The following is a 12,914-nucleotide window of genomic DNA, read 5'->3' as shown; positions in this document are numbered from 1 at the left end:
AGGAGCTGGTATTTGTATGAGAGGGTCCTAATCCATGTTTCCCCCAGGTCCTTAGGAGTACGTAATAACGAGTTAATAATCATAATCGCCGGCCCTGTGGCAGGGTGGGGGGGCATTGGCCCCGGCGTGCGGCCTCTGTCTGAGGCCGCCTGCTGGCCCTGCAGAGGCGACTCGCTGGGTTAGAAACCCCAGCCTGTGTGCGCAGCGTGGCGCGCCCGCAATGTCCTCTGTCCGCGGGGCCTCACAACACCGGCGGGCGCGAGGAGGAGGCGGCGGCGGCAGCAGCTGAGGGAGGAGCGGTGAGTTGCGGTCGCCTCGCTCGCTCGCTGCCTCCTTCGTGTCGCTGTCCTTCGTGTCGCTCTAAGTTCGTGTCGCTCTAGTTCGTGCCGCTGTCTCCCGCCGAGGCTGTATTCGCGCTGCCCGCAGCGCTGTGGCTGTTGTTGGGTTTGACGGCGGCGCGCCGGTCGAGAGCACGGAACCCCCTTGTGGCCCTGATCACCTCACTGATCACCTCACTGATCACTCACTGACCACTCACTGATCACCCTCGCTAATCACCTCGCTGATCACCTCACTGATCACCTCATTGATCACCCGCACTGATCACCTCACTGACCACTCACTGATCACTCTCATTGATCACTCTCACTGATCACCTCACTGATCACTCTCACTGATCACCTCACTGATCACTCACTGATCACTCACACTGATCACCCTCGCTTATCACCCTCGCTGATCCACCCGTACTGATCTCTCGCCTTGATCACCCTCACTGACAAGTCACTTATCAATATTACTGATCACCCTCACTGTGGGTTCATATCTGTACATACATTACAATGTACACACTTTATGTATGTTGATTAACTGAATAACCCAACTACTAAGAGGTCTCCGTTGTAATGTATATGCCGACATTGACCCCCCCCCCCTCTGTCTTCGCAGCTGATAGGCTGACGGTGACATCACATTTACCCCCTCTGTTTAAGATTGAAACAGGAGGAAGCTGGGTGGTATTGCCAGCGAAACGTCGAACTAGAATTGTAAATATTGTGGGTTTATTCTCCAACACACCGGTGTGCTGAACTAGTGACGAATTGGTGCGTTCTGTTTACGTGACAACCTTTACTAGTTGGCTGTGTCGTGTGGTGGCGGTTTTAACGACACATTTATATATTTACACAATCTAACCCAAAATCGTCTATTATGGATGATATTGGTCGCGAAAGCCTCCTACGTGTTAAACTGACATTTGTCTATTAACATTATATCGTGATCGCTATGTGTGCCCAGCTTGAGTTTACTGCCCTACATTAACTAACGCTACAATGAGCAGCCGTATATTCTACATATGCATACTATTAATCTAACACTTGTTTTCCTGCGGAATTTAAAATGTACTTAGAGCTCAGCGTAGTACAAATATTTGAGGAACCCGACCGAAAATTAAATGTGAAATACACGACTGTAATGCTGAATTTAGTATGAGTTGCATACTCTTTAAGTGTTACAATTGGTTTGTAAAATACACCGTGCATTACTGTTTTTGTTGTCTGAAAATTGGATTTTATCGGCGTGAGCCATACCCAACATCTCCATTCTCATCAAACATAATTGCTACTTTCTCATTCCAAATGATCTCAGCTTAGTTGCATCACCTATGCGTCGTGGCCCATGAAGCTTAAACATGCAAAGGCTGCATTGAGTCTGAATTAATTAATTATATTTATTTTAATTATGAACTTGTATTTAACGTTTTAAATTTATTTTGTTTAACCAGATGATAACTCGAAGAGACCAGGATGAGTCTCATTTGCAAGAGTAACGCTGATCAAAAAAATGACAAAAGCTAAAATAAACAAAAGGTCCAGCAGTGAAGTAAACATATCAGAACAAAAGCACTGTTTCACGTAATGAGCAAAGCGATCGCATGACACTGTTACACAGAGCGGTGCTGAATAACGCTGCCCCTGAAATATTAATTGGTTACCCAGGTAACGATGCACAGGTGTGCTACAGACGACGCGGTGGGGCTCATCTTACCTGGGGGGCTGTCATGGTGACGCACACATGCCACTGGCCGCCCTCGACAACACTCGCCCGCAGCTTCTGCCATGTCCCTTTCGCTCACCGAGCCTTGCGTATTGCCTGAGACTGTTGGTGGTCCAGTGGTTTTCTTAACAACATTTCAATTGTAAATGTATGATCAATATGGGTGCACGTTTAATATCGGTATGGTTGTTTGAGGCAGAGCCTAAAATAATTGAAGGAGTTTATGGAATAAATGATCATATTTACAAACATGAGCAGTTATTTCATATGTTTCTTAATTATCAGTAAAAGTTTTCAAAATTGCCACATTACTGTACTACGTGTATGAGGGCTCCCAAAACCGTTGGCATCTCACAATCCTGCGATGGGCATGGCCGATGATGAAAAATTGCTCACAAGATGAAATTGGCTCTTTTCTGAATGCAGATGCAACGATGCAAACAGAAAAGAGAATATAAGAACACAAAATGTACTCAACTTGTGGATGAAAGGCCTTGTGGTCAATACTTTGATATTTCCGAATGGTAAATGCACTACAAAACAGACCGCTGTCTGCCCGTGGATGATGGGAAAGTGTCTATTACTAACGGGAATCCTTTCTGCCAGTTCTCTGAGCATTAAGCAGGATATACTCTGTTAACTGTGACTTGCTGGTGGTTGTTATGACTGATCAAAGTATTGTAATTTCCCTATAGTAATGTCATTTACATGTACATTGCTTTGCACAGTTGCTGAGGAACCATAGACGAGCTGAAAATCAGCCAGGCAGTGAGCCGGTACCAAAGTCTGCCAAAGCTCTGCAGTTCTGTATATATTTAGCTATCAGATCAGCCAATTAATGAGTGTTTATACAAGTGAGAGGAGACTGTAGCACCCGGAGAAAACCCACACATGCGAAGGGCAACACGCTCCACCATATGGATGAGACAGATGATATTAGTGAGCGCTTTGCTGAACCGCCTTCTCCTGGCGAGCCCTGGAATGGCACCTTGACGCCCACGGTAAGGGGGTTTCACAACATTTGTACGATCCACCAACCCTCATCTCCACAGAGCCGGATGACTGACGCGCACCACCACCGCTCATTTGCCACATTGTTGGTGATGGAGACATTGACACATTTTCTCCTAAATCTCACAATAGGCGACATTCAAATGAGAACGTGGCCCTCCGCGTCCCCAAGGACACGTAAGCCATTGGGGTGGCCAGAGTGAACCCTCACCGTGCAAACGTCGGTCGCTCAACGACCATAAATAGTGGCTTTTCTTCAGGAAAGTATAAAACGTCACTTACACCGTGTTATCTGGGGAGTGCACGCTAGCATTTAAGAAGAAACAAAGCGGCTGTGGTCTGGCTTATCTATGGATGCAGAGCGTGGCTGGAAGACTATTCATAGTCATGACCAAAGGCACTTAGCAGTCTGAGCCACGAGTGGGGGGGGGGGGCACTGTGAGCAGCTGGCCGCTTGTTCTTGTTCCTTGGCTTCCTTTAACCACACAAGTGCCACATTAAAAGTTTTGAAAAGCTCAATACAATCTAAACATTTTACTTCATTCACCTGCAATTTTTCGTTCTACCTCTCTGGCCTCTCTGTGCACGCCTGAACAATAACTCTACCTCCCCACATTTGTCGTGAACACTGCCTCGTAACGAAAACGTAGGCCGTCTGCTGTAAAGATCTTAAAACGTTCGTCAATAACACTGGGCCCTTCAAAGGAAACACAAATAATAGGTGACGTTTCGAGAAATGGCCTTTCACAGCACATCAAGAAGGGCCATTGCCCGAAACGTCGCCAGGTGACTCAGAGGCTAATACCAAGCCAGAGTCCCATTGCTCAGAGAACTGAGTCAGCACCGATACACGTAAGAACCCAGTTTAATCAAGGGTAGATCAAAACCTGGATTTCAACCTAGGTTTCTTAGCGGTGCTGACTCAGTACTCAAGCCCATTTACGATAAGTTTCGTGAACTCTAACTTTAAAAAATCCCGCTGGAAAAAGTATTTATGACCAAAAGCAACAACGAAAACGTGCGTGTAAAAGCACTATATTTGTGCACGTTTCTCAGCGTTGTTTGGAACTCATGGTTTTCTGGCCTGCATTGTTTTTTCGCCTATAATGATGGGTTTATGCAGTCATTGGTGACCGAACTTTATTTAAATACTGTAATATTTAATTCATAATCATTGGGTCTCTAGTTTAGTCTATGAGCTTCTATGTCATTAAGTGCAAAACCAAATTGAATTATGAATTGTCTTTGGTTTTGTACTTAATTGGCTTTATCCATCTCTAAGAATTAAACACATTGGCTTGATTGACAGGTGATGAACGCTCTGTGCAGGGCATTCAATGGCTGTGCCCGAGTGGGGATAACGAGGTCGAATGAGGTGACTTCGGAAGTAGTTGTGACATCATTTTCTCGAGGCGTCCTCGCACCTCCGATTAACACGGTTGGCTCTGTAGCGAAATAAGTTGAACGTACATACATATATACATGATGTATGTACTGCAAGCTACAAGATATTCCACGTCGAAATGTCTCAACTCGTGCCATAACAATGATTGCGGCACTCGTGTCGTGTAAGCGGCAAAGAGAAAGCCGAGTTCAATGAGAAGAATTGTGAATCGACCGTTGGCGCACAGAGAGCCTCGCGCCCTCGCTCCCAGCCGCGCTGGAGCTCCAGCGGGCAACCTCCTCTATTCGTACGCAAATGAGGCCGGTTGCACGATTCATATTTAAATTCACACGTGTGCCGATGTGTGTCAGCGCTCCTTAATGTGAAAATCAGAGGTTTGAATATTAATTGCGGCAGCCGGCGTTACCTCTGTCCGTTAACAGGCAATTACTGAATGTCGGGTTGTCGGTTTTCTTCCTTGCGAAGCTTGTATTTAAGCGCAAGTGCACAGCGTTCATGCCGAGTGCTTTGGTTGCACGGTAGTGCGAGATCCTCCCGGAAGGGTTCGACTCCCGGCCGAGAGGCTTGCGAGGCTGAGACTTGCCGGGCTCGATGCGTCGGCTTTGCTCGATGCTTGTTGGCGCGTGACCGTGTCAGCACTTGCGGTACTATAGTGGGCCGACAATAGGAGTCCTCTTACCTCAGTGGCCTTTAACAAGCACTCAGACCCACTTGAAACCACACGTGGCAACCCAATCGAGCCCGACGACGCACCCCGCAACAAACACCAGCGCCTCTCTCACGGTCACGCTGTCAGAGATGCACGCCATCGCCCCGCAGAGGTAAGGCGGGCGGGAGGGTTCAGGTCGCGTTTCTACTCAAGTGGGATGTGCGGACATTGTATGAAATGTAATCAAATATAATGTATTACAGGAACTTTTAGGATTTGAATAATTTTTTACTTAAATTATTTCATTGCAATTATAATTGATTGTACTTTAATATTGTATAATGTACGAGTGCTGCCCACGCGTTTGTGTGGAATCCATGGCCGTGGTGGAGGGTGGGTGAGGTGGGGCTGACATCAGAACCCTGCAGGAACCCGACTCAATGATGTGGGTGGCGTCATGACTACGTGCCTGTTTGCCCGCTTGCCAGCCAGCCAAACTTTTTTTCTGATGATTAAAGGTAACATCTGACTGTAACAAAATATGTAAGCAGATACTAGATCTCTTTCGTAGAGCTGTCTCTACTGTGTAAAAAATAAGTATTTTTTTTATTAATTGAAAATAATGTCAACTTGAAATGCGCTGTTACCACAGGATTCTCTCGCTGTCGTAGCGAGAGGGGACGACTCGGAGGCACGAAGAGGAGGAACCACAGACGAGCGAGCAGCAGCCACGCGGCGGTGAGGTGGAGCCAGCATCTAACTCCCCCTCCCCAAGCTCTGCGGTTCTCTACATGTCATAATTTCAGCAACATTTTTTCAATACGCTCACAGAAGGCCACGTGGCTGATAGGATGGGCAAAAATAGTTTTACAGTAAAACCTTGGATTGCAAGTAACTTGGTCTGCGAGTGTTGTAAAAGACGAGCACATTTTTTGTAAAATAAATATTAATTTGATAAACGAGCGAGGTCTTGCAATACGAGTGGTATAGTATACGCTTTGTCTGCCGAGCGTCACGTGATATACGAGTGCTTTGGATTACAAACACGTTTCCGGAACGAATTATGCTCGCATTCCAAGGTCCGGAACGAATTATGCTCGCTTGTTTTACTGTATTTATAAAAAAAAATCGTGGAGGGATACATATATTAAAGAGACGGATTGCTTGCCTATTGAGTTTGTTCCTTGTATTTTATAGAATGACGCTCGTGATCACTTTGCACAAGGCTGTAGATTAATGTCGCTCTGCCTTGGCTGATGCAACTGGTGCCGTATCCTTATGCCGCCCAACGCTGATGGAGGAACCCTTTCTCGTTCTGTGCCAAGGCTTCGGAGGTCCTCTCTGAAAACATGTTTGTTTGAGAAGCCTTTTTAATCACCGATCACTTTTAATTTGACAGAAATTAGTATTATTGAGCTGATTGTAATCGCTTGATCTTTCTGTTTTATATTAACCATACATCACATCTGGATTATTTATAACTTTGTGAGGTCGTGATTTGTGAATGGGGGGCTTTATATATGTGAAATTGTTCTCATCTTTGGGAAAACACTCTTCCAGATAGAGGAAAGTATAGCTTAGAGTTCTAAAGCCTCCACATTGTGGGCCGAAACGTGGGTCGCTGGCCACACCACCCCCTCGTGCGTCGTCCCGGCCTGCACAGGTGCTCGCGAACAGCACTTGGCTACACGGGCGTGTGGGGGCATCTTTGTGTTTGCGTGCGTGCGAGCCAGGCGTCGGTGCGTGTGCCGCCATGGGCTACGACGCCGAGCGCTTTGTGGGGCGCGTCAAGGACGGGCTGCTGTGCTGCGTGTGCCGCGACGTGCTGGAGGAGCCGCTGCAGGCGCCCTGCGAGCACGCCTTCTGCAGCGCCTGCATCCACGGCTGGCTCGTGCACAACCACACGTGCCCCGAGGACAGGCGGCCGCTGGACGCCTCGGAGCTGCGGCCCCTGTTCAGGTCGGACCCCCGTCCTTGCCGGCGCTTGCCGCACGCTCCCCGTCGTCGCCGCCGTCGTAGTTGCCGCGTGGTATTCCGTCGCAGCAAATCGAGGGAAGATCATTCCCCCCCACACCTCCTTCGTTGTCGCAGTTAAGCCACCACTTGCCCACGTCTAGACGTTGGGGCGGTGGTGGCTGTGCACGCTTGTACTCCAGCACCGATGACAAATGTTGCAAAATTCCCTTCCCATGGACATCGGGGAGGTGCCATACCATGGCTTGCCAGCAGAAGGCAGGACAGCAAAGTGAGGACTAATATCAGAGTTTTGCCCCCTCACATATGTGGGTTTTCTACGGGTGTTCCGATTTATTTCCAGCTGTATAAAGCTCACTATTTGGCTGAAAATGTCTCAATATACAGAGAACTGCAGAGCAGTTGTTGCGACCGGCTCACCGCCTGGTAGCCTTCCAGCTTGTGTCTGTGGTTCCTAGGCGATTGTGAAATGCAATCTGCACGAACGACGCTGTATAAAACTAACCAATAGATGTATTGATTTGTGTGAGGTTTTAACGGAGACACCCTGGCACACAGGTACATGCGGAACGACCTCAACGCACTGCGTCTGCACTGCACTCACCGTGCGCGAGGGTGCGAGGGGGTGTGCGCACTGGAGGCGATCGCTATCCACGAGCAGCAGTGTCCCTACACCCCAACACCCTGCCCACACACCGGTGAGCGCTGACAGAGTGCTGTCGTGATGGTGTCGTGCTGGCTGGCGTGTGTGACTGGCAGGCTGTGGTGTTGTCGTGATAGTGTAGCGCTGGCTGGCGTGTGTGACTGGCAGGCTGTGGTGTTGTCGTGATAGTGTAGCGCTGGCTGGCGCGTGTGTGACTGGCAGGATGTGGTGTTGTCGTGATGGTGTTGCGCTGGCTGGCGTGTGTGACTGGCAGGCTGTGGTGTTGTCGTGATAGTGTAGCGCTGGCTGGCGTGTGTGACTGGCAGGATGTGGTGTTGTCGTGATAGTGTAGCGCTGGCTGGCGCGTGTGTGACTGGCAGGATGTGGTGTTGTCGTGATGGTGTTGCGCTGGCTGGCGTGTGTGACTGGCAGGATGTGGTGTTGTCGTGATGGTGTTGCGCTGGCTGGCGTGTGTGACTGGCAGGCTGTGGTGTTGTCGTGATAGTGTAGCGCTGGCTGGCGTGTGTGACTGGCAGGATGTGGTGTTGTCGTGATGGTGTTGCGCTGGCTGGCGTGTGTGTGACTGGCAGGATGTGGTGTTGTCGTGATAGTGTAGCGCTGGCTGGCGCGTGTGTGACTGGCAGGATGTGGTGTTGTCGTGATGGTGTTGCGCTGGCTGGCGTGTGTGACTGGCAGGATGTGAAATCTTAATTTTTGGAGCTTTCGTGACTGCAGGAATTATTCTTTGGTTCTTTCGGTTAAGTCACGTCTAAAGATAAAATAATGAATTAAAATAATAGCGACGTTTCGATTGCAACACAAGCAATCATCATCAGGCATAAGAGAAATAGCAACAAAAATCTAACTAGAAAACTATAGACAGACATACAAGCAGACAGACATCACAAGGACACACAGAGAGAGGACACATATCGGCACAGAGAGAGGGGTCGTTTCTGTGACGGTCCCTTAAATATAGGGAGGGGGGGCGGGGACGGAGAGAGGGAGGGGGCAGAGAAAATTAGCATATCAATGAGTGGACGGCAACGTGTTGCTGCTGCGCAAGTAAGATGACGACGTGGCACGGCACGCAAGCTTGAAAATTAGAATACACACTAAAATTAAATACGTAATCAACCAGGCTATGCATTAATTGTGTGTTGACCGACTCTCTGTGTTGCATTACATCACATTTCGATATTTTGCGAGGTTATTTAATTTTAGTGTGTCTTTCTCCTAATTTTCAAGCTTGCGTGCCGTGCCACGTCGTCATCTTACTTGCGCAGCAGCAACACGTTGCCGTCCACTCATTGATATGCTAATTTTCTCTGCCCCCTCCCTCTCTCCGTCCCCGCCCCCCCTCCCTATATTTAAGGGACCGTCACAGAAACGACCCCTCTCTCTGTGCCGATATGTGTCCTCTCTCTGTGTGTCCTTGTGATGTCTGTCTGCTTGTATGTCTGTCTATAGTTTTCTAGTTAGATTTTTGTTGCTATTTCTCTTATGCCTGATGATGATTGCTTGTGTTGCAATCGAAACGTCGCTATTATTTTAATTCATTATTTTATCTTTAGACGTGACTTAACCGAAAGAACCAAAGAATAATGGTAGGATGTGGTGCTGTTGTGATAGTGTAGCGCTGGCTGGCGCGTGTGTCTCTGGCAGGCTGCGGCGCAGTCCTGGACAGACAGAACGTGGTGGCTCACGCAATGTCGTGCCAGCTCGGAGAGTTGAGCCCAGATCTCAGTGACTACGTGGGCCTGGAGGCCGGGTCTCCGGTCACCAATCCCCACCAGACGCTCTCCACCCTGCACCTTGTTCCCGAGCTCCGCGCTGAGCTGCACCTGTTGCGGTACGTTCAGCTGCACCCCAACAAGACAGCTAAGCAGCCTGGCTTGAGACTTTTCTTCAGTATATCTACACAGATACCCATTGTATACCTGCATGCACCTACCGGTCTGTAAGTGCTCCGAAGCACTTGGTTCTTCAGATGCCAATGACACAGCATTGTCATCTGTAACAGCACAAGGTGTTGGAACCCAGATGTGTGGGGTAAAGATCCACAGCGAGCAGCATGGACTCGCGCTGATTATTGACAAAACAGAGATGGTGGAGCTGCATTTAGTGAAGAAATTACAAGGTGACTTTGAGTATCGATGGAGAGAACGTGGATTGTGCTGAAAATTCTGCCAAAGGCCCCGAGTCTCTGAGTGAATCGAACAGAGGTTGATCCCTGGAAACGGAGTGGCATCTGACAATCTGCCAAACTTATATTGGTTTTTTTGAAGGAATTTGTAACCGGAATAAACAATTAATCATTGTTCCATTCACAGGCATGGGATTTTCATTAAATGGGGCATGGCTGCCTTGTAATTAAAACTGAATAAATGCATCAAATTTAAAATGTGTCATCGATGGTCATGGAGATATCAGCACAATTCTGCCAAAAAAACTAGACAAAACTAAAATTTGGACAAAACATAAAATTTGGCAGCACATGATTCAGAGCGAGAATCTCTGATGTGCTAAATCTCTGACACCAGCTCAGATTTTAAAGGCATCAGGACACGTGAGTTGAAAAGCTTATGTAAAACAACACATGAAGACTAATATGCATCGATCTCTAGGGGAACACAAGTGAAGGAAGTGCTCTAAACAAGCACCAGTATGTAGAATAGACAGCCAACGTGGAGGTGTTGTCCCTGCACTGTGCAGATCGGAGATGGAGTGCTGGGTGGGGGAACTGCGCCATGAAATGGAAGCACGCCTCGACTCCCAGCGCAGGCACATGGTGCAGAAGGAGGGTCTCCTCATGGGCCACATCACCGAGCTCAAGGTGCCTACACATCGTGCGCCACTCTCGTCACCCGCTCTCCTTTCTCTCTCTAGTGGAGAAGGCCTGCACGGATGGCATTGTGGGTGATACCCACCTTGCCACGTGGGCTGCCACCAGAGTGCAGCCCATTTCACCTCCAGCACGAATTTGACGCATTGTCTATTGAGATGCATCTCTCTGTATACGGAGTCTGCGTGTTTGCGTGCAGGGTGAGCTGTGCCGCGCCTCGCAGGAGGTGGCATCGCTGCGTCGTAACCTGGAGCGCCGCGACCGCCAGGAGAGCCGTGAGCCACTCGCCCTGCGTGCCGCCCTCCCCCCGGCTCCCTTGTCGGCCGCCTTGACCGTCTCGACGGGCGCGTCCCCGGCCTCCGCTGCGCTCGCCGCGCCGGCTCCGTCATCTTCATCATCATCGCCGGTGGTAGCGATGTCGCCGTTGTCATCGTCTTCATCCTCATCGGCCCCATCGCTCGCGGGCAGGATGGCTGCCTTGAGCCGCTCGACCCCCGTTCACGGTGGGAACGTTAAGCGACGTCAGCAGGATATCGCGGTGGTCTAGGGTGACCTCGTGCCACGAGGTCACCTACATGCACATGTGAGTTCGCCGGAAGTAGTGGGGGGCAGCTCTCGGGGTTTCTGTGTCCAAGCAATGAAACAAATTGCAGATTCTCAGAAAATTTTACTGGGTTTACAGTTTTACAGAGAGTAATCAAGGAAGACTCAACCCAAAAGACAAGTGATGTTAGTTACTTACATTATACAAACAATATCAATCTAGAATCATGGGGGCAGTGAACGTCCTCGTGTACATTACCCTTCATGCACTGGGCTCCGCCGATCAACGTCGCATGACGTCCTCCACACGGCACGACGTGGCTGGGACCATGAGGCAGGCGATGTGTGAGATAGCTGGAATTGGGGCGATACCTAGGATACCCAAAGTTATCGCATTGCTAAGTTGCTGACATCGAGATCTGTTTTTGGGGTCCCCGCTGTTACCCAGGACTAGTAGGCACGCATAGCCTGTTATGGACTGCCAACAGTACATATGCAAAAAATATAAAACTGTGCATTCTTTACTCGTATACCTAATTACTAATACCAAAGTGTAATGTATTCTATTAACTAACAAGTAGGCTCTTTTATATAAGGTGTGAAACATTGTAAATGGGTTATGCATGTAGCATTGAATAAGAATGAATCTTTCCCATTAGTCTGCACTATTTTTGGTCACGCCTCCTTTTATTTGTAAATCATCCGCGCGTTAATAGCCAGGAAAGCCTCACCGAGGATGGTGCTGCCTCGGGATGTTTGGTCAATTTCAGGAGCGAGTGTTTGACACGTGGAACACTCAAGAAAACCCACTACTCAGGTTACGGGAAAATACTCCAAAGATTCACAGAGATTGATTCAATTCACCGATTTAATTAATGTAATTACCTGTGGACCGAAACCATTGGTGTCTTGTTACTCCTGCTCACCTCACAGCCCCACACCTGTAACACCTGGTATGCACTGATAGTCACTCATCCCAGCCCAGCACTAACCAGGCACAACCCTGCTCAACTACGCGTACCGAGACCTGTCCGGATCTAAGTGCTTTCAGGGTGACTAAGCCCGTAGCCATTTGTCTTCCTCTGGAGGGGACCGAGATAATCCTCCAGCCTAACTGATGGGGCTTCTTAGTTGTGTGCGTGTTTTCAAGTCACATTTGCAATTCAATCATCTGCTCTCGTCAAAAACTATCCTCGGGCCTTTGAACATCCACTGCATAGCAGCTGGCGCACTCCCATGGTTTCACCTGGGTATTGGCGTGAGCAATGGGATGATTGAACTGCATGCCGACCAGGGACTAATGTGGGGCTCCTTTCTCATTACAGGTAAAGCCATGGGCCACATTCACATCGTGGTAAAACGGCAAACACAAACACATTCCTGCGGAGGGAGCTGGTAGGAACGTTGGGTTGCTCGGTCAATGGCCAGGGTCACCGGCGGCGTGGTGTATTCCGCAAATATGGCCGACTGTGAGGGCGGGCACAAGCCGGCGTGAGTAGGTTAAACGTTGAGTTTTATAAGGGCACCACGGGGTGACCAGCCCCTCCCCTCCCACCCCCCACCCAGCCCCACCCTCCCCACCCAGCCCCTCCCCACCCAGCCCCTCCCCACCCAGCCCCACCCTCCCCTCCCCACCCAGCCCCTCCCTGCACGACGGATGGACGGACACAATAATCCCCTGTGGGCTGGTGTAACCAGGAGGTTCCTACCAGTACTAACACCTGGACCTGCCCTGTGTTTTTGTTAATGGGAGACACTGGTGGATTGTTTTTTTATTCTTACACAAATT

At 49.1% G+C, this 12,914-nt stretch overlaps 1 protein-coding gene across 3 annotated transcripts; it reads left to right on the top strand.

Annotated features, from left to right (window-relative positions):
- The first annotated feature begins 205 nt into the window (after window positions 1-205).
- Window positions 206-12,679, top strand: LOC144735108 (E3 ubiquitin-protein ligase NRDP1-like). Of its 3 annotated transcripts, XM_078617523.1 has the most exons (7): window positions 206-299; window positions 5,773-5,858; window positions 6,854-7,079; window positions 7,653-7,792; window positions 9,403-9,589; window positions 10,453-10,573; window positions 10,782-12,679. In XM_078617523.1, exons 3-7 carry the CDS (start codon window positions 6,874-6,876, stop codon window positions 11,127-11,129), a joined length of 1,002 nt encoding a protein of 333 aa, XP_078473649.1. In that variant the 5' UTR covers window positions 206-299; window positions 5,773-5,858; window positions 6,854-6,873; the 3' UTR covers window positions 11,130-12,679. The 3 variants fall into 3 exon arrangements, with proteins under 3 accessions (XP_078473649.1, XP_078473648.1, XP_078473650.1); XM_078617522.1 differs by having other exon boundaries at window positions 5,773-7,079; XM_078617524.1 differs by lacking the exon at window positions 206-299 and adding an exon at window positions 310-5,292 and having other exon boundaries at window positions 5,773-7,079.
- The last annotated feature ends 235 nt before the right edge of the window (window positions 12,680-12,914 follow it).

This window comes from Lampetra planeri, chromosome 54 (genome assembly GCF_965212315.1).
Source record: "Lampetra planeri chromosome 54, kcLamPlan1.2.h2, whole genome shotgun sequence".
NCBI lineage: Eukaryota > Metazoa > Chordata > Hyperoartia > Petromyzontiformes > Petromyzontidae > Lampetra > Lampetra planeri.
The sequence above is the reverse complement of the archived record's forward strand: the minus strand, read 5'-3'. Positions and strand labels throughout refer to the sequence as shown.